Source organism: Zootoca vivipara, chromosome 2 (assembly GCF_965207765.1).
Source record: "Zootoca vivipara chromosome 2, rZooViv2.hap1.1, whole genome shotgun sequence".
Lineage (NCBI taxonomy): Eukaryota > Metazoa > Chordata > Lepidosauria > Squamata > Lacertidae > Zootoca > Zootoca vivipara.
Window position 1 is genome coordinate 16,754,259 of NC_142584.1, and position 22,709 is coordinate 16,776,967.

Here is a 22,709-nt window from a genome sequence, read left to right on the forward strand (position 1 = left end):
ACCTATCTGAGGTTGCAGGCAAATAACATACTTAAAACTCATTTGCTTCCAAGCGAAGAGTAAGTATGAATGATCTTACCAAGGCACCTGCTACGTAGAGTTGCCATATTTCAAAAAGTGAAAATCCAGAATCTCAACACACACAAAATAAAGTTTTTGAGATATTTTTAAGTAAATTCACCAAAAAACCAACACTTCAGACATGGATGTGGGAATGTTCAGGGTGGGAGGAGAGGATATATTGTTAATTAATATCTTTCCTAACTTGCGCTAGCAAGTTCCTTTACTTAGCAGAGTTTACATTCCCCTTTTTACATGTGCAGCAGATAGCTGGTTGCAGGCTCGTGTAAGCCTCTCACTATTATACAATTCAGTCCGTCTCAGATTGAATTGTATGCTCCTAGTAAGTTCCCTTGAATCCCTCTTAAAAGAATAAAGATGCCACAATCTTATTCAAAGTCAATAAAAGAAGTTTACTTACATCAGTTCACATTTGGATCCCTGAAGGCAGACTTAGTTACAAATATGTACATGTGGATCTACCCCATATGGGGGGACAATCCCAGGAGGAACAGGAAGTTTCAACTGGCTGGACCAAACATCCCCTTGCATGGCCACTCTAGGAAAACAAGGAATGTTGTATTTGATTGCCTCTCATGGATCATATTCCACAATGGGTTGCCATACATCCCAAACATTTTCGTGGTTTTCAATAATTCCGTCCAAACACTTATTTATCACCATCTAAATGTTTTTTTAAATTAGCATTGGATAACGATGCTTAATTTATGCCTCATTTCTATCACCTTCTTCAATGTGCAAATTAGGGTGCAAATGTATTCATATTTTTTTTTAAAAAAAAATGCTGAATGCACATATGGTCATTGATATATGTGTTCAGAATTGTTAAGAAGAGGCAGTCGGATGCCTCCTACCATGCGACAAGTTTAGGAGAAATCTCTTTTGAGAATTCGTTTAAAACATTCTAAGGAAAAGTGGGACATTCTGGGAACAAATCAGAAGGCTTCTGTAAATCCAGGACTGTCCCTGGAAAATAGGGACACTTGGAGGGTCTGTGGTCTCAAAAATAAAAATGTGCTGCCTAATATGTCTGTAAAACTCAAAATCACACACCTCTCTCTCTCTCTCTTTTCTGTTGTTTGTTTGTTTCTTTTTCATTCATGTCTCCAGATAGTTCTAAATTGCAGAACGCGGGTCGCAAGCAATCTGTCTCAAGAAGCCTGAAACATCTCTTCCACTCTTCAAACAAGTTTGTGAAGACTTTGAAAAGGTTTGTCTGGTGTGACAGAATCTGAACTATGTAGCCAGAGCTCCCCGGAGCGTCTCTCTTACATAAGCCTAGGCCTGATTTCAGAAAGTGCTCAGCACTGAGGGAAATAAAAAATACGGGGTGCAGGGCAATAGTCACGTAGAAAAAAGGCTTCACCAGATGACATTGGTGAAGCCAGGAAGCTCATTGAAGAGCAGGCATCCTCTGAGAAGGGTCAAGGGATGGCCTTCAGATCTTCTGGGATTCAGATCTTCTGGGAACCCGCATTCATGGGTTCCCCCAAAGAATCCTGGGGGCTGTAGTTTTATAAGGATGCTGAGTGTTGCTAGGAAACCCCTATTTCCCTCTCAGAGCTGTTTAGAAACCAGACTCTCTTCCCAGGAAACTGGAAGTTTTAAGACGGGGGCGGGAGGGGCAGGGGATAGCGGTCTGAACAACTGTAATCACCTTTAATAATCTGCAGTTTCCATGAGTTGCTGGTGGGAATCATGCCATTTTGGTATGATGCGGCTTTCAATGTCTAGCTGCAAAACTGGGCATACTTCTCTGGGAGTAAGTCCTATTGAAGTCAACGGGATTGTATACCCTCCAACATTTCTCTGATGAAAATAGGGACATCCTATTCCATCATCATCATAATTTTATTATTTATACACTGCCCATCTGACTGGGTTGCCCCAGCCACACTGGGCAGCTTCCAACATATATGAAAACGTAAAGGTAAAGGGGTCCCTGACCATGAGGTCCAGTCGTGTCCAACTCTGGGATTGCGGCGCTCATCTTGCTCTATAGGCCGAGGGACATGTGGGCGTAGGCAGGGGGGCAGGGGGCATCTGCCCCCCCTAGAAGGCGCAGCAAGGCGGCCCCAGGCTCGCGCTCCCCGCGCGGGAGCCTAAAACCGCAGCGCTGCGCCTCTCAGCTGTTTTTTGCATCTGGGGGGGCAGCTGCCCCCTAGAAGCAAAAAACAGCTGAGAGGCACAGCACCAGGCAGCCAGAGGAGGAGAAGGTGGACAGGGTTGGGGCCTCTGCAGCGGCAGCGGCGGCTCCGCATCTGTCCGGGCTCCTAGCCGGGCTCCTCGCCTTGCTCCTGGCCAAGACGCGCCCCTCCCTCCCTCACCGCCTCCTCGTCCCTCCTTCCTCCCCTCCCTCCTTCCTCCGCAGGCTCCTCCTCGCGCCCCGCCACATGCACGGGCAACTCGGCGGCAGCTGTAGACGCTAGAGGAGGGGAAAAAAAGGAGAGTGCTTCTGGGCATGCGGGGCACCTTAAAAGACCACCACATTAGTACCGCTAGGCGGAGTGGGCGCTAAGAAGCTTACCCTCTTGTGTGCTGTTCCCTGGGAGCAAGTCCCATTGAACTCAGCAGCTCCTGCTGCTGCTGCTGCCGGCAGCCATCGCGCCCTGGCTCCTCCCCCCGCCATGCGCGCTTCCTCCCTTCCCTCTCATGCCTTGGCCCCGCCCCTTGGCCCCCCTAGTTTTAATCCTGGGTACGCCCCTGCCGAGGGAGCCGGCGTTTGTCCGCAGACAGCTTCCGGGTCATGTGGCCAGCATGACAAAGCTGCTTCTGGCGAACCAGAGCAGCGCACGGAAACGGCGTTTACCTTCCCGCCGGAGCGGTCCCTATTTATCTACTTGCACTTTGATGTGCTTTCGAACTGCTAGGTGGGCAGGAGCTGGGACTGAGCAACGGGAGCTCACCCCATTGCAGGGATTCGAACCGCCGACCTTCTGATCAGCAAGCCCTAGACTCTGTGGTTTAACCCACAGTGCCACCTGGGTCCCTTGTTTATTATGTTTATTATGAAAACATAATAAATCATTAAACATTTTTTTAAAAACTTCCCTGTACAGGACTGCCTTCAGATGTCTTGTAAAGGTTGTATAGTTACCTCCTTGGCTTGGGGATCACATAACTCCATACGCTCCAACATTTCTCTGATGAAAATAGGGACATCCTAAGGAAAAGTGGGACATTCCAGGACAAATCAGAAACCAGGACGGCTTCTGTAAATCCGGGACTGTCTCTGGAAAATGGGGACACTTGAAGGGTCTGGGATTCACTTCTGGGTGGTAAAAACAAAGGATGAGACAAACTGTCCCACTGCTGAACACCTCAGATTGTCAGGAAATCCTTCCCGATGTTAACGCAAAACCTTTGGACCTTACTCTCTGGAGCGACAGAAAACAAATTTGCTCCATAGTCTTTTATGTGATAGCAGCCCTTTCGATATCTGGGGGTAGCACTGATGTTTCCCTTTGATGAAAACGAATCACTTCCAGCGCTTGCTTTATGACAGTAGAAAGCCATATCTGAGATTCCTTGATATTTTTGGCTGGCCTCCCCTGTCCCAGTATAACCTGCCTGCTTCTGGAAGCTTTGGTCTCTGTGAATGAAAGTTATGCACACGGCTGGATTCTGTCTTCTTTCATCACCGAGAGTGCTTGGTTTGTGTCTCCCCCCCCCCTTTTGTATTTTGATAAGAGGCTGGTTCTTTCCAAAAAGCTCCCCGGAGGTTCTTCAATTCACTAAATCCACTGATTAATGTAGGTAGCTAATTACAAACGTAAATATTTAAAAGGAACGAATTTTATGTAAACAGTGCTACAGATACGCTGAACAAAATGATGCTCTGTTGCACTAACGCACATCCAAAATAACCCCATTGATTCGGGTGGTCGTAGCACTGAATCATATTGCTATAAATCACTAGGTCCTGTGATTAACGCTTTTCACACTGCATTCTGGGGAACCTTTGGAAGCTTATTAGGGGTTCCTCAATGAAAAAATAGGGAATGGCAGACAAGTTCCCCTTAAAGACAGCTACCCAGGTCTTTTTCCCCCCGCCAGAACTTAACAGAACTCAGTTCCAGCACCACTCAGGTGGGCACAGGTTCAATGTGAGTTCCAGCAACTCTTTTTATTATGTTTTAAAATATGTTGGATGCTGCCCAGAGTGGCTGGGGCAACCCAGTCAAGTGGGTGGATTATTATTATTATTATTATTATTATTATTATTATTATTATTATTGAATAGGATGTCCCTATTTTCATCAGAGAAATGGTGGAGGGTATGCCATTTCCCCCCAGGACAACACAATAGCGGTAAAATTATGGACAAGAGAAAGTTAGAAAGAGGGGAAATATTAAAACAATGTAAGTAACAAAATCTAATTTGATTTGAATGAGTAACACAATAAATGTACTTTTAATGAATGACCAAACAAATGAAAACTCCCTCAGTGAAAGCCACTGACTTATAACACACACACACACACACACACACACACACACACAATGTTTGATTTCCAAAGGCAGAAAAGTAAAAAAAAAAAAATCCTGCCGTACCACTTGTCTAAACAGGATTGCTATAAAAACTGACATTGTGAGTTGTTTTGCTTATACAGGGAAGGCAGTACCAACTCCAACATTTTTGAAGCTATTTTGCAGCATTTGCTGGAATTTAGTTTTTTGGATGTTTCTGGGAAATTCTCATTTCTGGGAACGACGAAGTGAAATCTGTTGCTTCAGTCATTTGCGAGGCCAGGATTAGGCAAACGAAATAGCCCTTTCTTGCTCTGAAATTCTCTGGCCTTCCCAGAACAGCCTTCGAATAACCTTCCTTTCTCATTTTTCCTCATTTCCCCCTCCCTCAGAGGGCTCTATTTAGCTGTGATATTTTATTACAAAGACAATATGCTGGTCACCAACGAAGATCAGATCCCGATTGTGGAAATCGATGATTCTCACGCCAGTTCCATCATGCAAGATTTCCTCTGGTTCACAAAGGTACATTAAACGCAACCCGCCATCTCCTCTTGATCAAACTCAATTGACTGGGACAGTGCAAGGAGGGGGGGCAGTGTCTTGTTTGGAGCGATGCACATATTCTGCTTCCTTTTTCACCGGCAGCCAGGCCCCCCTTCTCACCGACATGCATTCCTGTGTTGTTGTGACCCATGCGTTGTTGTGAGCCAAGTCATACGTATATACTGTAGGGAACTGTAGGTGGAATTGAGACTGCAGGGAAGAGCCAGGCATGGTGGGAAAGTTTTCTATAGCCTAAAGAAAAAGTTAGCCACTGCACCTTCCCTGGGAGTTAGAATGCTTGAATAAGCTCAGCTGGAAGGAAGCGATTAATGGAGGAGAGAAGTTACAAGACTTGTAATCACTGGCGGAGGAAGAGGGGTGCGAGGGGAGCACACCGCCCCCGGCAGCGCGATCCCAGTGGGGTGCCATCGCAGCTGCCCCCTGGCTGCGCTGGGCGCCATGCCCCCGCAGGCAGCGCACCATGCCCCCAGGACTCACGCCATGCCCCCACAACTTGTGCCACACCCCCAGGATGCGCACCATGCCCCTGGGGTGCGCGCCAGCCACGTCCCCACCTGCTCTCCGCCCCCTGGTCCGCCACTGCTTGTAATTCTGGTGTAGTGCTTGGGACCAAAGTAGATGTTCAAAACTAGAAGGGCTCCCATACCTAAACCAACAGATAAATCTCTGGCTTTGGTGAGCAAGTATTAACGCTCTGCCTCAAATAAATCCAGTATTAAATAAAACAACAAGAACCCAATGACTTCAAGCTGCAAGAAAGGAGATTCTGACTAAACATATGGAAAAACTTTCTGACAGTAAGAGCTGTTCGGCAGTGGAACAGACTCTTGCGAGAGGTGGTGGACTCTCTTTCCTTGGAGCTTTGGAGGTTGGCTGGCCATCTGTCATGGATGCTTTAGTTAAGATTCCTGCATTGCAGTGGGTTGGATTAGATGACCCCTGGGGTCCCTTTCAACTCTAGACAGTGGTGCCTCGACTTACGAATTTAATCCGTTCCGAAGGCACCTTCGTAGGTCGAAAAATTCATGAGTTGAAAAGCGCCATTGGAAACGCGATTTCCCAAAGGAATGCATTGGAAATGGGAAAATCTGCAAGTCAAAGCAATCCCATCTAAAAATTCGTAAGTCGAAAAAACCCTATCTAAAACCGCCGCAGTTTCCGTTTGGATGTCAAGAAATTTGTAAGCGTGTGGCCAATTGCCCCACTCGTAAGTCAAAAAAATTGTTGAGTCGTTCGTAAGTCGAGGTACCACTGTAATTCTTTATCCCCAATTACAGTTTTGGGGGGTTAAAGTAGTTCTTTGAGACGTAACATAGGACGTTTCAAAGCTGTCATTTCTAGGGATTGTAACATTTGTTACTATACAAAAGACAACATATCCTCAGTGCCATTAAATAAAAGGTAAAAAGGTAAAGGACCCCCTGGACGGTTAAGTCCAGTCAAAGGCGACTATGGGGTTGTGGCACTCATCTCACTTTCAGGCCCAGGACAGACAGCTTTCCAGGTCTTGTGGCCAACATACTAAACTGCTTCTGGTGCAACGGAAACACCATGATGGAAACTAGAGCTCACAGAAATGCCGTTTACCTTCCTGCCACAGCGGTACCTATTTATCTACTTGCACTGGTGTGGTTTCAACCTGCTAGGTTGGCAGGAGCTGGGACAGAGCAATGGGAGCTCACCCCATCGCGGGAATTCGAACCGCCGACCTTCCGATCGGCAAGCCCAAGAGGCTCAGTGGTTTAGACCACAGAGCCACCCGCGTCCCTTTACCTTTACCTAAATAAAGCTCCTATACTACAAAACAAGGAAAGAGGCACTGAAGGGGGCTACATCATAGGCAAGATAGAATTGTCCACATTATAGTTAGGGCCACTGAGTGGTGCAGTGGTCAGGGAGCTACACATCAAGGATCCAATCACCAATGCTCAACCTACTTCACAGAGTTGTTGTGAGGATATATTGGTGAGGGAGGGGAGCTGCGTGCATCACCTAAAGCTCCTTGGAGGACAGGTGGGATATAAATCAATCCATAGTGTTCTGGTTATGGACCCCCATACTTTCAAACTATTCCTAGAAGACCCTTCATTCATTCATTCATTCATTCATTCATTCATTCATTCATTCATTCATTCATTGCCCCTGTAAAGCAGTTTTGATTAGTCTGAGGGTGCCTCGCCCCATCCTGCTAAGTCTTTGGGCTTTTACGGCACAGATGTCCTTTGACAGTTATTTTATTGCTTAAAATCCCAAAGGGAAATAGACATGGGACTGGTATTAGCTACAGCTTCACGGTAAAAGGGGGAGGAAAGAGCCTTAAACAGCTGGCTAGACATTTGTGAAGAGTTAAGAAGCACCAGATGCAAATGCGACCCTCTCCTCTTGTCGCTTCTGGGCCCCACTGACAACACTCAGTGACCTATATTTTAATAGGATGGGTGCACAGATGGACTGGGAGAGGTGTGTGCTGTTTACGTTGGCGAGAGGCAACGTCGTTCTGATCATTTATTAACAGTGCCACCCACAGAACTGCAAAATGAACAGCAGCTTACTTTTGGGAGGGGGGAATTAATCCTCTCTTTCTCTCTTCCCCCACAACCACCCACCCCGATTTTTGCAGCTTTCTTGTATGTGGGATGATATCAGGTGGCTGAGACAAAACATGTCTGTCTCCGTGTCATCATCCACCGCCCTCCAAGCCAGGCAGAAAATGCTCTCTGCAACGGCCCAGTTACAGGTCAGTGGCACCGGTGTATTTTTCGGTCGCAGGTTTCCACAAGTTTATGGCCTCGGAGGGCAGGAGGCTGCCACCTGTCACTTGCTTCAGCACTTCCTGTCCTCTGGGGGAGAATTATCTTCTGCTGTGAAGCAAGCAGCAGAGTCTGACACGCCAGCCGGAGCTTGCAGGCTGTCAATAACAGGAAGGAAGGAAGGAAGGAAGGAAGGAAGGAAGGAAGGAAGGAAGGAAGGAAGGAAGGAAGGAAGGAAGGAAGGAAGGAAGGAAGGAAGCCCAGGAGTGTAGATTGAGAAAATACATCACACATTCATCCCTGTTGGTGGAGATACATGCTTAATGTAAGTGAATGGTGACAGTGGCATAGTGTGGGAGGGTCCACAGAGGCAGTTGTCCCAGGTGCAAAATTTCAACACCTGGTGCTGCCTCAATACAGCTGTGGGCTTCCGTTGCTGGGCTCCGTTGAACCAGGAAGTGACCTTTCCAGACAACGGAAAGGTCTCTTTTTTCTTATTTCTGCGGCTGCGATCTCCTGGTTGCTGCAGGCGCCGTTAGGCAGTTGGACGCGCATGCATACTCCGTCCGTTTCCCTCCCTCCCTCCCACCCACCCACCACCTCTGTGCAGCCCCGGGCACTGGCAACCCATGCTACGCCACTGAATGGTGGTCAGTTGGTGGTCTGTGAGCTGAATGGATCTGGCAGGATCTGACCTGGCAGGACCTCCACACATTCATACACAGAGATAGACACACGCACCCCTAGGGAATTGTGTGACTGCATAGAGGCCTCCTGGCCGTCCTCTCATCTTGTCCTTGGAAGGTCATCCTCCAGATGAACTGTCAGATTGTGTGACTTGCCCCTCCTGTTCCTAGTAACGCCGTGACCATGGAGAAACAAGTGGAAAGGCTGAGCCAATTAGGGCGAATGGGGCGCTGCCCCATCAGCCTCAGTCAGCCCTCAACCCCCCCCCCCCCGATCCCCAACTGCTTTCCAACTTACACCCAGGGGGTGTAGGAAGGGAGGGGCGATGGGGGTGCTCTGCCCCAGGCAGCAGGATCCCGAGGGTGCCATGGCAGCTGCTCCCCGCCCGCGCTGGGTGCCCCACCCCAGATCGCGTGCCCCGCCCCTACGGTTGGCGCACCATGCCCCCAGAATGCACGTCACGCCCCCAGAACATGCACCAGCCATGCCCCCACCTGCTCTCCACCCCCGGTGCCGGAGAATGAAGCTCCGCTAGTGCTTACACCCAGTACTTAGTCTCAATGTTTTGCTTTTGTAGAACTCATCTGGGCGAGGCACACCAACTCCTAGAGGCGGAGATGTCTTCAGCCACCTCAATATCTGCTGCCAGGGGGCCAGGAGGCTGAGCACAGAGCCAAGCATGGCACAGTTCAGTGGCCGGCTACTCTTGAGTGAGAGAGAGGAAGCTGTGTCACATTGGAAAGCCGTGTCACATTGGGCTCCATGCTCAGCCTCCTCCTGACAATGTGACGTCACACACACACACACAACATGTGCTGTGCGCATAACATCGCAGTTGTGCAATGGGGCCCTCAATCTTGGGCACAAGACGGCACCTCTGATCAGGGAAGGGGAGAAGGGACAAAACTGGAATTTGTTAGCTCTCCCAATGGCGCTGACATCATTGACTGTCAACCTCCTTTGCCTTCCAAATCTCCAATCCCCAGTGGGCTCCAACCACCACAGGGAATGATTCTGACAACCAAGTACCTTAGCAGGCACATGACAATCCAGTCCCAAGACTGTCTGAAGAAGACTGCCATCAATGCCAGGACTACCATATGATAGATTTAAGCATAGCTGCCAAGTCTCCCATTTTCCCCGGGAAATCCCCGTTTTTCCAGCTGTTGCTAGCTGAAAAAAACAGATTTTTTTTGTTTTTCTCCGGTTTATTCTGGCGCGGCTCCCATTTTGGAACTGGGCGGAGCATGCTCAGAAGCGACTTTTGATGCTGCTCTGCCCAGTTCCAAAATGGCTGCAGTGCGACTTCTGGCGCGGCGGCCATTTTGGAACTGGGCAAAGCAGCATCAAAAGTCACTTCTGAGCATGCTCCGCCCAGTTCCAAAATGGCGGCAGCGCTACTTCCGGTCTGCTCTTTCCGGCCCGGTCCCTTATTTCTCTGACAGCAACTTGGCAGGTATGGATTTAAGATAGGCACCTGCAGGAGCTAGAAGGAACCCCAGGTGATGGTTCTGCTACCGTTTGATTTTGATGACATTTTAGGTCACGGGGGTGGGGACTGTGACCCACAGGCCTGTTGCAGCCCACCAGACTTCCCTCTTTGGCCCATTATGGCTAAGCTACACTCACCTGCCCCACACTTGAAATCACATATGATATCGAGTGTGAGCATAGCTGCCAAGTTTTCCCTTTTCTTGCGAGGAAGCCTATTCAGCATAAAAGAAAATCCCTTTAAAAAAGGGATAACTTGGCAGCTATGACAGTGTGAGGCAGGTAAAAACACAGCTGGGCCAAAAGGTGGTTGGCGGGCACCTTCAAAGCCCTGTGCAGTTCTTTGCATGCCCCAGCAATCAGCTGGTCCCCAAGGTCTGTACCTCATTGTCCACAGTGCTTTGAAGCCCTGGTGATCAGCTGATAGTTGAGACTTCTCTGCATGACTCCCCGCAAGCCACGTGCATCAAAACTGGCCAACTAACATCACTGCAACATCGAGTGATCAACAGATGAGATGCCCTGCCTACCATGTAGCATAGCAGTGGTTGTTGGTGCCTTGGGCAGGTGAAGAAGAAGAAGAATTTGGATTTGATATCCCGCTTTATCACTACCCAAAGGAGTCTCAAAGCGGCTAACAATCTCCTTTCCCTTCCTCCCCCACAACAAACACTCTGTGAGGTGAGTGGGGCTGAGAGACTTCAGAGAAGTGTGACTAGCCCAAGGTCATCCAGCAGCTGCATGTGGAGGAGCGGAGACGCGAACCCGGCTCCCCAGATTATGAGTCTACCGCTCTTAACCACTACACCACACTGGCTCTCTCCGATAGGTGCACACTAGGGTGATGACTTTTTTACAACCTCATTTCCCTGCATCATAATTTGATGAGCTTTTATTAAAGATTAGATAAAATCTTACCGTACTTTCAGAGAGATTTGATTTAAAAAAAAAACCTCACGTACAAAATGATTTTAAAAAAATTATTTATCAGTTTTTTGACCATTTTTGAAGTCACTGTAAGCAGATATAAAATTGAACCCAAGCTTTAGAGTCACATATATACAACATTATATAGGGTCATCAAACACACAAGGAAGCTTTTTTTAGCTGCAGTAACAGTATAGACGCCGCTAGAGGACGATGTTTTGCTACCTCTCCTGTAGGTTCTTTTCCCAGCATGCCCGGCAGGGTCTGCTGGCTGAGTTTTGAGGTCCCCAAAAGGGGCTTTTACCTTGCGCAGGTGTGACATTTGTATACCCTATGTTGCTAAGAACACTCCCCATTGTGGGATGTGGTGTTGTGTCCAAATTTGATACGAAATATATACAGTGGAACCTCGGTTTATGAACACCTCGGTTTACGAATTTTTGGTTTACGAACGCCGCGGACCCATCTGGAACGGATTAATTCACTCTCCATTACTTTCAATGGGAAAGTTTGCTTCAGTTTATGAACGCTTCAGTTTATGAACAGACTTCCAGAACCAATTGTGTTCATAAACCGAGGTACCACTGTATAGAATTGTTAATACAATTTAATGAAATGGTAAAACGGCATACAAAAAATTTTTAAACGGTTTGTGCGTAACCTTTTTAAATATTTCAATGGAATATACCTCATTTTAGTCATTGATACGCAAAAATTCATCTATTTGTGCTACAGGAAATAATTTTTGAGGGAAAAAATGAAAAAGTCATCTCACACACACCGGGAGGGAGGGCTCCAGCCCAGCCCAGCCCTCACTGCTGACTCGGCCGGAGTGACTCCCCACCACCACTGAAGCAAAGCGGGGCCACACTGAGCTGCCTGTCTGCCTGCACAGAGGGGAGCTCAGCCAGTCAGTGTGGCCCTTGGTGGGTGGAGAGGATCACCGGGCCAAGCCATGCTGTGGTGAGGGCCCTTGTTTCGCACCCACTCAGAAATTCTGCACCCAGGGTCACTCCCCAAACTAATCCCCTGGCACTATCCACCTGTTGGATTTGGCCAGCAGGCCAGATCCAATCCCCATCCCTTGTTTTGCAAAGAAGGAAAATTCACCATGTCTCATGGGGGGGGGGGCTAGTTTCCCGTCGATGCTCAGATGCTTACAGGTTTATGCTTACACAAGCACCCCAGCCCACAAGTTGGCTTGCAGAGCTAAATCTTTTCTACCTAATGCGCCGTTCGCTGTGTGAGAAGTGGATGCCGTGGAGAATTTGGCTTTAAAAATCCCGTGCTCCCTCACCCGCATGCGCAAATTGTGCCCAGCTGCACAGCCAGCCTGAATGAGAGGCCCTGAGTTGTAGTCTGTTGCCCCTGTGGCAAAAGAAATAGAGCACCAATCGTGTTCGTACGACCTCTTTATGATAAATGAAATAAGTCTATCCGACCCTCTGAGCAACGTTTTATGGGCAGCCGAAGAGAAGAAGGCCCGTAAGGATACAGAACGCCTACTGTGTGCATTAGATGGCAATGCCTACAGCTAAAATAGCTACTTAAAGCCATTTCTAAATGGCAGTCACTGTGTCGGGTAGCTCTGGAGTGCTCTGGTTATAAACAATTTTAATAATGCTGTTCAGAAGTAAATAGTGTCTGCTAAGTGCAGATAAAGTCAGCTCAGGGTGGCTTTATCTCTCAGATGAGAATGTCATTAAGGTTAATGTCCAGGCCTTCTGCTTTCATACATGTACAATGTGCCACATTGTCAATTCAGCTTTTTCCTTTTAAACAGCTCCCACCCCTGACTCGCTGACTGTAGATCTTTTGAGAACTTCCAAAGCAAGGAGCATATTTTAAATGCTAGGGATTTTTCTTTTTTTCTTTTTGAGACATCTGGGCATCTCTTCAGGAGCTGATTGCTATGGAGTCAACATGCCTTATAAGGAGGTGCTTTATTGATGGATACGAACCCCAGCAATTGCCCAGCTAGTTTAGCATTCTGTTTCCAGTGATGATTAGCCTGTACACATCTAGAAAGGCCCGCCAGATTCCTCCGAGATGTTGACCTGGCAAGAATCGTGATCTTGCGAGAAGTTCTTCTGCAGAAGTCCTGTTAGAATGGAGTGGTCCATTGTCTTATAAAGACAGAGAACTGATCTCACACATGGTAACTGCTGCAAGAATGCTTGCTGCCAAGTTTCAGAAAGGGTGGGGGGGACCCTACCGGTTAAAAGAACAGTTGAATATAATATGGGAAACTGGACAACTTTTAGGCTAACTGTGGCTCCATCAAAATTATTCATCTTAGCAGTTGACTGTGTACAACTTTTGAATGTTTTAGTTTCAGCATATTAATGTAAAACAACGACAACAGTATTAAACGAATGGCAGCTGCGCAGCCATAGAACCCATGCACATCTCCCATTCATTTTGCCCTTAGGCCGATATTATTTCATTTCCTTTTCAAAGTCTCTCCCCCTACCCCTTCAGCTTTCATTCATTCTGCCAGAATGCTTTCATATTCATGGCCGAAGCTGTTTTCTCGAACACACTGTGCTTTTTATATAAATATATTCCAGAGAAATCGACACGTTCTGTAGCCCTAAACAACTCCAGCAAACGGCAACCTTTCAAACTTGGCTGTATTTTTGATGCCCTTTCCGTTTAAGAAGATCGAAATCCAGATACATTACTGATGACGAATAGAGAGAATCCCAATAGTGTCTCTCTGTATGTTGGCCTACGGTCAAGAGAGGATTCCAAACATGCCCTGCCTTATTATAGAGTGAACCAACCCTATAAACCACAGATCTAAACTTTTATGACCCTCCAGATGTTGCTGAATTACAGCTCCCATCGTCCTTGACCATTGGCCATGCTGGCCAAGCCGGTGGGAGTTGGAGTCAGCAACATCTGGAGGGCCACAGGGTCCCCACCCCTGCTGTCAAATATTTATACATATTCTACCCAGCCGTCCTGGCATAACTTTTCCTTAGCTGCACTGAGGGATACACAGAGAGAGTTTCAAACGGATCTCCATATTGGATTAATTCTCCTTCCTTTGAAGTAAGTGTGAAAACTCCCATTACCATCTGTGAGAAGAGATCTAAGGCAATGGATTTGGTCCATTTCCATTAAAACTCAATGGGAGCTTTGCCATTGGTTTCGGTGCGATGTGATTTACGGCCTATGCCAGACCGCTTTTCTCTCTCCCTCGCTCTTTTCCATTCTTGTTTGTCAATTAACTGGCAACAATGCAGCAGAATGGAACGTTTGCTTCACTTTCGGCTCAGTGGCATAGGAGGGGTTCGCAGCTCAGTGGCAGAGCACATGATCGGTGTGCAGACAGATCCATGCTCAAACCCCAGCAGAAGGGAGTATTGTAAATCCTGGAAAGCTCCTGCTACCAGTCAGAGCAGGAAATGCTGGTCTAGATGGACCAACGGCCATACAGTACTTGCTATAGGGCAGGCATAGGCAACCTTGGCTCTCCAGATGTTTTGGAACTACAACTCCCATGATCCCTGACCACTGGCCCTGTTAGCTAGGGATCATGGGAGTTGTAGTTCCAAAAAATCTGGAGAGCCAAGGTTGCCTATGCCTGCTATAGGGTAATGGCACATATGTCACCCTTCGTCTTTCCAACGTCTTCTGCCCTATATATGTGTGTGTGTATGTATGCATAGATTGATACAGTGGTACCTTGCAAGACGAAAATAATTCGTTCCGTGGGTCGTGCCATCTTACGAAATTTTTCGTCTTGATGGAAGCAAACGGCAGACGGCAAAAAAAAAAAAGTCTTGCGAGACGCGGCCATAGAAAGCTTCATCTTGCGAGGCAACAAAGAATCGCTAGACGCTTTCGTCTAGTGAGTTTTTTGTTGCCCGAGGCATTCGTCTTGCGACGTACCACTGTATAGGTATACAGCCATACCTTGGTTGTTGAACGGAATCTGTTCCGGACGTCCGTTTGACTTCTGAAAACATTTGGCAACCAAGGCGCGGCTTCTGATTGGCTGCAGGAGCTTCCTGCACTCAATCGGAAGCTGCGGAAGCCACGTTGGACGTTCAGCTTCCAAAGAACATTTGCAAACCGGAACACTCCTGGGTTTGCGGCGAACGGGAGCTGATTTGTTCAGGAGCCAAGCCATTTGAGTACCAAGGTAGGACTGTATTTGAGCAGTTACATAATTACTGGACAAGATATACAGTGGTACCTCAGTTTTCAAACATCATCTGTTCCAAAAGACCGTTCCGAAATGTTTGAAAACCGATTCATTTACTTCCGAAAGCATTTACTTACGGAAAACTCAATACAGAAGCTGTGTGGCACGTTTGACTTCTGAATTGCGTTCTAAAATGGAAGCAGTTACTTCAGGGTTTTCGGTGTTCAAAAACCAAAACGTTTGACTTTCGAGACGTTCGAAAACCAAGGTACCAGGCACAGTGAGTCTGTCATTGCAGCATACTTGCAGACTCACCAGGAGGGATATAGCCAGCTGCTCATGTTTGGAATTTACCATCTTGCAAAAGTGGGGAAGGTGTAAAGCTGATGTGGTGAATATTTTAAAGGTCCGGCTGTTATGCTGTCTTTTCCTCTTGCATTGGCCAGCTGTTCTGGTAGCACTTCCACTCAGGTCCCCAGATCAATGAAGGTGTATATATACCAGAATTTGTGGAAATAAGTCAATAATTATGCTTTCTGTTGTCTTTTATTTTCCATCTCTCCCACCTGCTGCATAAAGAATCTGCTTGGTACACACAACTTGGGCCGAGTCTACTATGAACCAATCAAGGACCGGCATGGCAATATCATCATAGTTACAATAAGAGAAGTGGAGACTCTCTATTCCTTTTTTAATGGCAAGTGGATGCAGATATCCAAACTACAAAGCCAGAGAAAATCCCTTTCAACACCGGAAGAGCCCGTTGCATTGGACATCTTGCTCATCACAATCCAGGTATCATTTTGCTATGTTAAACTTTTCAACTAACCAAGCTTTCCTTCTGGGAAAAAAAAAACGGACCCTGAAACTTGGGGACCCAACCCAGCAACTGAAATGCAGCTCACTACAGAATCACAGAATGGTAGAATTGAAAGGGAACCTGAGGATCATCTAGTCCAACCCCCTGCAATGCAGGAATATGTAGCTGTCCCATATGGGGACCGAGCCTGCGACCTTGCTGGTTGTCAGCACCATGCTCTAACTCAGGCTTTCTCAAACTCAGCCCTCTAGATGTTTTGAGACTACAATTCCCATCATCCTTGACCACTGGTCCTGCTAGCTAGGGATCACGGGAGTTGTGGGCCAAAAACATCTGGAGGGCCAAGTCTGAGGAAGCCTGCTCTAACCGACTGAGCTGTTCAGTGAAAATCTGTCTTTGGGGCATGGGCAGCCAATTTTATCTTTTTCAAAAAGAGCAACCACTATGGGGCACAGCCCATATCACAGGTGAGACTATGGCCAACATTATACAGTCATGCCTTGGTTTAAGTACGCCTCGGTTTGAGTATTTTCAGTTTAAGTATTCCGCAGACCTGTCTGGAACGGATTAATCCACTTTCCATTACTTTCAATGGGAAAGTTCGCTTCAGGTTAAGTACGCTTCAGGTTAAGTACAGACTTCCGGAACCAATTGTGTTTGTAAACTGAGGTACCACTGTATCAGCATTGAGCTGGCTGGGCTCAGCCCCAGACACGCACACACACACACACCAGATCGAGACTTAATTTGGTTGAACTTAGTGTCCAACTGATTGCAATGGGGCCAAAGTTCAACTACTGGGAGGTCTTTGCAGAATTGACACCCACCCAGGAATACCAGGCAAACAAGCCGAGTTAAGAATTCTGGGCAAAAGCGGAAAGATGGGAACAAATGCAGCAATAGAGGAGGAGAAAAATCAGGCAGATGCTCAGCAAGATGATGATTGCAAGAGAGCCAGGCAAAAACAACAGAAACCCGGATGCCAGAAAATGTTCAACAAGAAGCAGGGGAGCTGTGGCACTTCAACAACCAGGACCAAAAGACATCCAGCCAAGAAACTGTGTCCTGGCATGTGATTCCCATGGCCCTTTCTTCTCATATAGCTTGGTAGAGCGTGAAATGCCAAAGTGGGAGTGCAGGGAAACCTCACAGGCAGCCCTGGCACGAGAAACCAGAGCCAGCTCCCTGGTTTCAAGGGAGCCCTGCTTTTGCCTCCCTCCTATATTAGCTATTGCGAGCATTTATCTCACCGACCCATTTAACTCCATAACGGCTCCAGAGAAGCCAGCTGGAGCAATCGGAATTAAGCACTGAAAATCAACAGCTCATAATAAACCACATCGCCGCTCTCCCCATTGGGGGTTTGGCCTAATTTAAAAGAGATGTGAGAGCGAGGATATGCACACTGGATCTACGCTAGGCTTGTGGTATTAAAAATGCATTACACGTATGAAAAAGCAGGGTGAGAAGAACAGAGTATATTTTAATATAAGGACCAACCAACCCCACCCCACCCCTCAAAAAAAAAAACCCAGGTCTGATCACATTTCCACCTAGTTTCCATTGCGGGCAGGGGGGCAGTTCCATTAATGGCTATTTTGTTCATGAAAAGCTTGTGATAATGAAGATCTGATTGCCTTGCTTGGAGCCAAGCATAGCAATGGCAGATAATGCAACAGTTTCAGGAGTGAAGGCATGGGGCCGGGTGCCTTAATTCTCACCCTCTCCAGCATACCTGCCAAGTCCCCCGCTGAAAAATGCGGGATCAGCAGCGGCGCGGCACCCGACGTTGCGTAGAAGCAACTTCCGGGGCCGCTCTGCCCTATTTCCAGTGCCCACAAATGTAACACCCAAAATGGAGGCTCCCTGGCAGGTAGGAAATCCGGGGGATTTCCAGGATTTTTCTCCATTCGGGAGAACAGCAGGAAACGGATTAAAATCCGGGGGGGGGGGGTTCCTGCGAAAAACGGGATACTTGGCAGCTAAGCTCTCCAGTGGCACACATAACTCAGGATGGCAGTCGGCTTCATTTATTAGGGTTATCGTTAAGAAATGCTCTCTATCTAATGCACCGCTAATCTTTTCTTTCTTTTGCTTTATGGGCGCTAGTTAAGTACATACCAGTGGATGGTGCCAGCCCTCTTGGAGAGCTCTTTCTGATCATAAAGATACTTGTGTTGCGAGAATGGAAAGTGGCTCATGTTTGATGGCTGGTTTTATTCCGGCAGCAAACTTTAGCCGCCGGTTGGGCTGATGCACCCAGGACTTTCCCTGACATCATTCTGACGTGAACCAATTGCCTTCAGCAGTTTTAACGGCATTGTATTTCCAAGCACAAAAAGCAGCAGTACCCAGTGGTCCGTTTATTGGATACTTTGGGCTGGGGACTCTTAACCACAGCTTTGAGGGGATTGGCAAACTGGACCCTTGAGAATAGCAGTGGCAGACCAGGTTGCTGCAGGTTTTTTTTTTTGCAAAGTGGCATTTGCAAAAGGTTTCGACGATGTGTTTATTTCATTTATGGATGGCTTCCCCTAAGCCCTCTCAAAGGGATTAGCAACATATATAAAAACAGCAGCAAACAATGGCATATAAAAATACTTTTCTAAAAACAACAACTCTGAATATAAAAACAGTTTAAAACAACAAGGGCCTTCTCGGTGGTGGCGCCCACCCTGTGGAACGCCCTCCCATCAGATGTCAAAGAGAAAAACAGCTACCAGATTTTTAGAAGACATCTGAAGGCAGCCCTGTTTAGGGAGGCTTTTAATGTTTAATAGGTTATTTTATTTCATTTTTCTGTTGGAGGCCGCCCAGAGTGGCTGGGGAAACCCAGCCAGATGGGTGAGGTATAAATATATTATTATTATTATTATTATTATTATTATTATTATTATTAACAATGCATGCATGAAATCAATTCAGATACAGGACAGATACCACCCTGGGATAGAGCTTTTAGGAAGCTAGTTGAAAGTTGAACCTCTTTGGCAGGGGCCCAAAAGCCCATAGAGAAGGTGCTTGCCTGATGTGCATTGGAGAGAGTAGGTGCCACCACACTATAGGCCCAATTTTTATACTATGGGGAAAAGACCTCCTGCTAGGATGGCATATGCAGGAAGCCCTGTCCTTCAGAACACAGTGACCAGTTGGATATGTAGGGAATGGTGCTATCTTTTAGGTCTACTGGACCCAACCTTGAATCCAGGTTGGTAGCCAGTGCAGTTGCTTCAGCAGCAGTGTAACTCCATAGGGATACCTCTCCCTAGTGAGCAACTGAGCTGCCACATTTTGCACTAGCTGCAGTTTCTAGGTCATCCTCAAGGATGGCCCCACCTAGAGCACATTGCAGTAATGCAATACAGAGGTCACCAGCACATGGATGACAGGGTTTAGGTCAGGCTTCCTCAACTTCGGCCCTCCAGATGTTTTGAGACAACAATTCCCATCATCCCTGACCACTGGTCCTGTTAGCTAGGGATCATGAGAGTTGTAGGCCAAAAACATCTGGAGGGCCGAGGTTGAGGAAGCCTGGTTCAGGCTATTCTGATCCAGAAATGGATGTACCTGTCTTACCTTCTTCTTCTTCTTTGGCGATCACTCATAGCTGAGTAAGATTGTCTTCCATAAGCACAGTTTTAACAATGGGTCCGTAAGTGACTGTGGAGGCCAATTCTGGATCCACACGTCCTTCCACAGTGGGGGCATTGGTTTCCAGGCGGGAGTTGATGATCACGGTGTGGATTTGCCAAGCGTTCCTTCCTCTTGGCACATTTCTCCCTTGTGTCCTGAGATCGAGTACCCCCAGACAACAAACCTGCTCCTTCATGAGTATAACCCCATCAAAAAGTGGCAAATGGCCAATTATCTAGATCTCCATTGCTCGGATCAGCATGGATCTTATTCCAGAATCTTTTAGCTCTCAATGGACTGCTCACCATTGTTGACACTTGTAAGCCACCACCACTGGGTGGCATCAAAAGCCCATGCACTAACTTGGCTGCCACCTGGCACCCAAGCATGGGGGAAGGGGGCAATTTGTTCATCACATTCCAATGTTGCACCTGCTCATCTCCTTTTTCTGAGGTTTGAAGTATATGTTGCTCTTTTTCTGTTGGTAAATCTAGGCAACTATTTCACCTACTCTTATCATGATGAAGGTCTTTGTGGAAGAATTTAGGTTATTTGAGTGGAGTATGGGGTGCAAATAATATGTAGAAACAGTTTTAATTCTCAATGAAGAAGAAAGGATAGAAACGGATACACAGCACAAGACATCCAGGAAGGCATCTCAGGTGGTCAGAGCTTGATTTTGAAAGTCTTAAAAATAGGGTATCACTCATTGCCAGCTTTTGGAGCCACCGACTAGAGCAGGATTTCCCAAGCTTGGGTCTCCAGCTGACTTTGGACTACAATTCCCATCATCCCTCACTAGCAGGACCAGTGGTCAAGGATGATAGCAGTTGTAGTCCAAAGTCACCTGGGGACCCAAGATTGGGAAATCCTGAATTAGAGGGATGATGCTTTTGCTTTTCAGGTGCTAAAATGTCAGCAACATTTTCTTGACCCCACCTTTGGCTGCGTGGGCTCACAAAGTATTTTATTTCAAGGCTAGCTTGAGCCAAACCTTGCCAAGATTGAGATGCCATTCGATTTGTATCCATACACTCCATAAATATGTACGAGATGCCCCTGAGAAATTGTGCAAGCTTTCAGTGAGAGTTTCAAAAAGATCCCTTCTTTATATTGTTTGAGGCAAACATCTGCTGGCAACTTGGGCGTGTGGAGAATTGCCCTGTCCCCCTGGGAAATGTTGCTAGTGTCATCTTGACATCAGAGCGAAGTCAACAGCAGACATTCGGTTCCCAAGGGGGATGACTTTTTTACAACCTCATTTCCCTGTATCATAATTTGATGAGCTTTAATTAAAGATTAGATAAAATCTTACTTTCAAAGAGATTTGATTAAAAAACCTCATGTACAAAATGATTTTAAAAATTTTATTTATCAGTTTTTTGACCATTTTTGAAGTCACTGTAAGCAGAGATAAAATTGAACCCAAGCTTTAGAGTCACATATATACAACATTATATAGGGCCATCAAACACACAAGGAAGCTTTTTTTAGCTGCAGTAACAGTACAGACGCCGCTAGAGGACGCTGTTTTGCTACCTCTCCTGTAGGTTCTTTTCCCAGCATGCCCGGCAGGGTCTGCTGGCTGAGTTTTGAGGTCCCCAAAAGGGGCTTTTACCTTGCGCAGGTGTGACATTTATATACCCTATGTTGCTAAGAACACTCCCCATTGTGGGATGTGGCGTTGTGTCCAAATTTGATACGAAATATATATAGAATTGTTCATACAATTTTATGAAATGGTAAAACTGCATACAAAAAAATTAAAAACGGTTTGTGTGTAACCTTTTTTTAATATTTCAATGGAATATACCTCATTTTAGTCATTAATAGGCAAAAGTTCATCCATTTGTGCTACAGGACATAATTTTTGAGGGGGGAAATGTAAAAAGTCATCACCCTAATGGTCCCGTTTGGTTGTAGTATTGTATATGGTGAGGGAAGAAAAACCTCTCTATGCCCACTTTCTCGGCACAATGCAATTTTTTAAACACCTCTATCATTAATACAACTTTTATCACTTTATACACCTCTATATTAGGGACGTGGGTGGCGCTATGGTCTAAACCACAGAGCCTAGGGCTTCTGATCAGAAGGTCGGTGGTTCGAAACCCCTCGACGGGGTTGCACGGTCCCTGATCCTGCCAACCTAGCAGTTGAAAAGCAGGTCAAAATGCAAGCAGCGGGAAAGTAAACGGTGTTTCCATGCGCTGCTCTGGTTCTCCAGAAGTGGCCTAGTCATGCTGGCCACATGACCCGGAAGCTGTTTGCGGACAAATGCCTGCCGCAGTTTGGTCAAACTCATGTTGGTAGCTTCGAGAACACTGTCCAACCATCTCGTCCTCTGTCGTCCCCTTCTCCTTGTGCCCTCCATCTTTCTCAACATCACGGTCTTTTCCAAGGAGTCTTCTCTTCTCATGAGGTGACCAAAGTATTGGAGCTTCAGCTTCAGGATCTGTCCTTCCAGTGAGCACTCAGGGCTGATTTCCTTCAGAATGGATAGGTTTGATCTTCTTGCAGTACATGGGGCTCTCAAGAGTCTCCTCCAGCACCATAATTCAAAAGCTTCAATTCTTCAGCGATCAGCCTTCTTTATGGCCCAGCTCTCACTTCCATATATCACTACTGGGAAAACATAGCTTTAACTATACGGATAGCTTTAACTATACGGACCTTTGTCAGCAAGGTGATGTCTCTGCTTTTTAAGATGCTATCTAGGTTTGTCATCACTTTTCTCCCAAGAAGCAGGTGTCTTTTAATTTCATGACTGCTGTCACCATCTGCAGTGATCATGGAGCCCAAGAAAGTAAAAGTCCGCTTCCCTAAGTTCCTTCAGATAGTTAACCTCAGCAGGGCCCACCAAATTCACCTCCGAAATTGTGCTTAAAGCAAATTTTGGTGGCAGTTCCAGTGTTCTCCTGTTGGCCCCCACCTGTCAACCTTAGCCAGTATTGAGGGGCTATTTTATACGCTTGAGGAAAACAGAGAACATTAGCAAGGACAAAAAAGAAACTCTTAGCCGTGAGTTTCTGTACCTGGCAGCTGAGCTAATTGGACACTACTGTGGCGTGGTCTGTAACTGGCTTCCATCCTAACACTGAAGCAGTCGGGGTGGGAGACTAATTAG

The 22,709-nt window shown here is 46.7% G+C and overlaps 1 protein-coding gene across 1 annotated transcript in view; it reads left to right on the forward strand.

Annotated features, from left to right (window-relative positions):
• The window catches only part of ANKFN1 (ankyrin repeat and fibronectin type III domain containing 1), a 105,065-nt gene that overhangs the window by 49,389 nt on the left and 32,967 nt on the right, over nucleotides 1-22,709 (forward strand). The window contains exons 8-11 of the mRNA XM_060272003.2: nucleotides 1,192-1,291; nucleotides 4,944-5,076; nucleotides 7,739-7,855; nucleotides 15,709-15,924. Of these exons, the coding sequence (XP_060127986.2) occupies nucleotides 1,192-1,291; nucleotides 4,944-5,076; nucleotides 7,739-7,855; nucleotides 15,709-15,924 (566 nt within the window). The remainder of the gene's footprint in view (nucleotides 1-1,191; nucleotides 1,292-4,943; nucleotides 5,077-7,738; nucleotides 7,856-15,708; nucleotides 15,925-22,709) is intronic.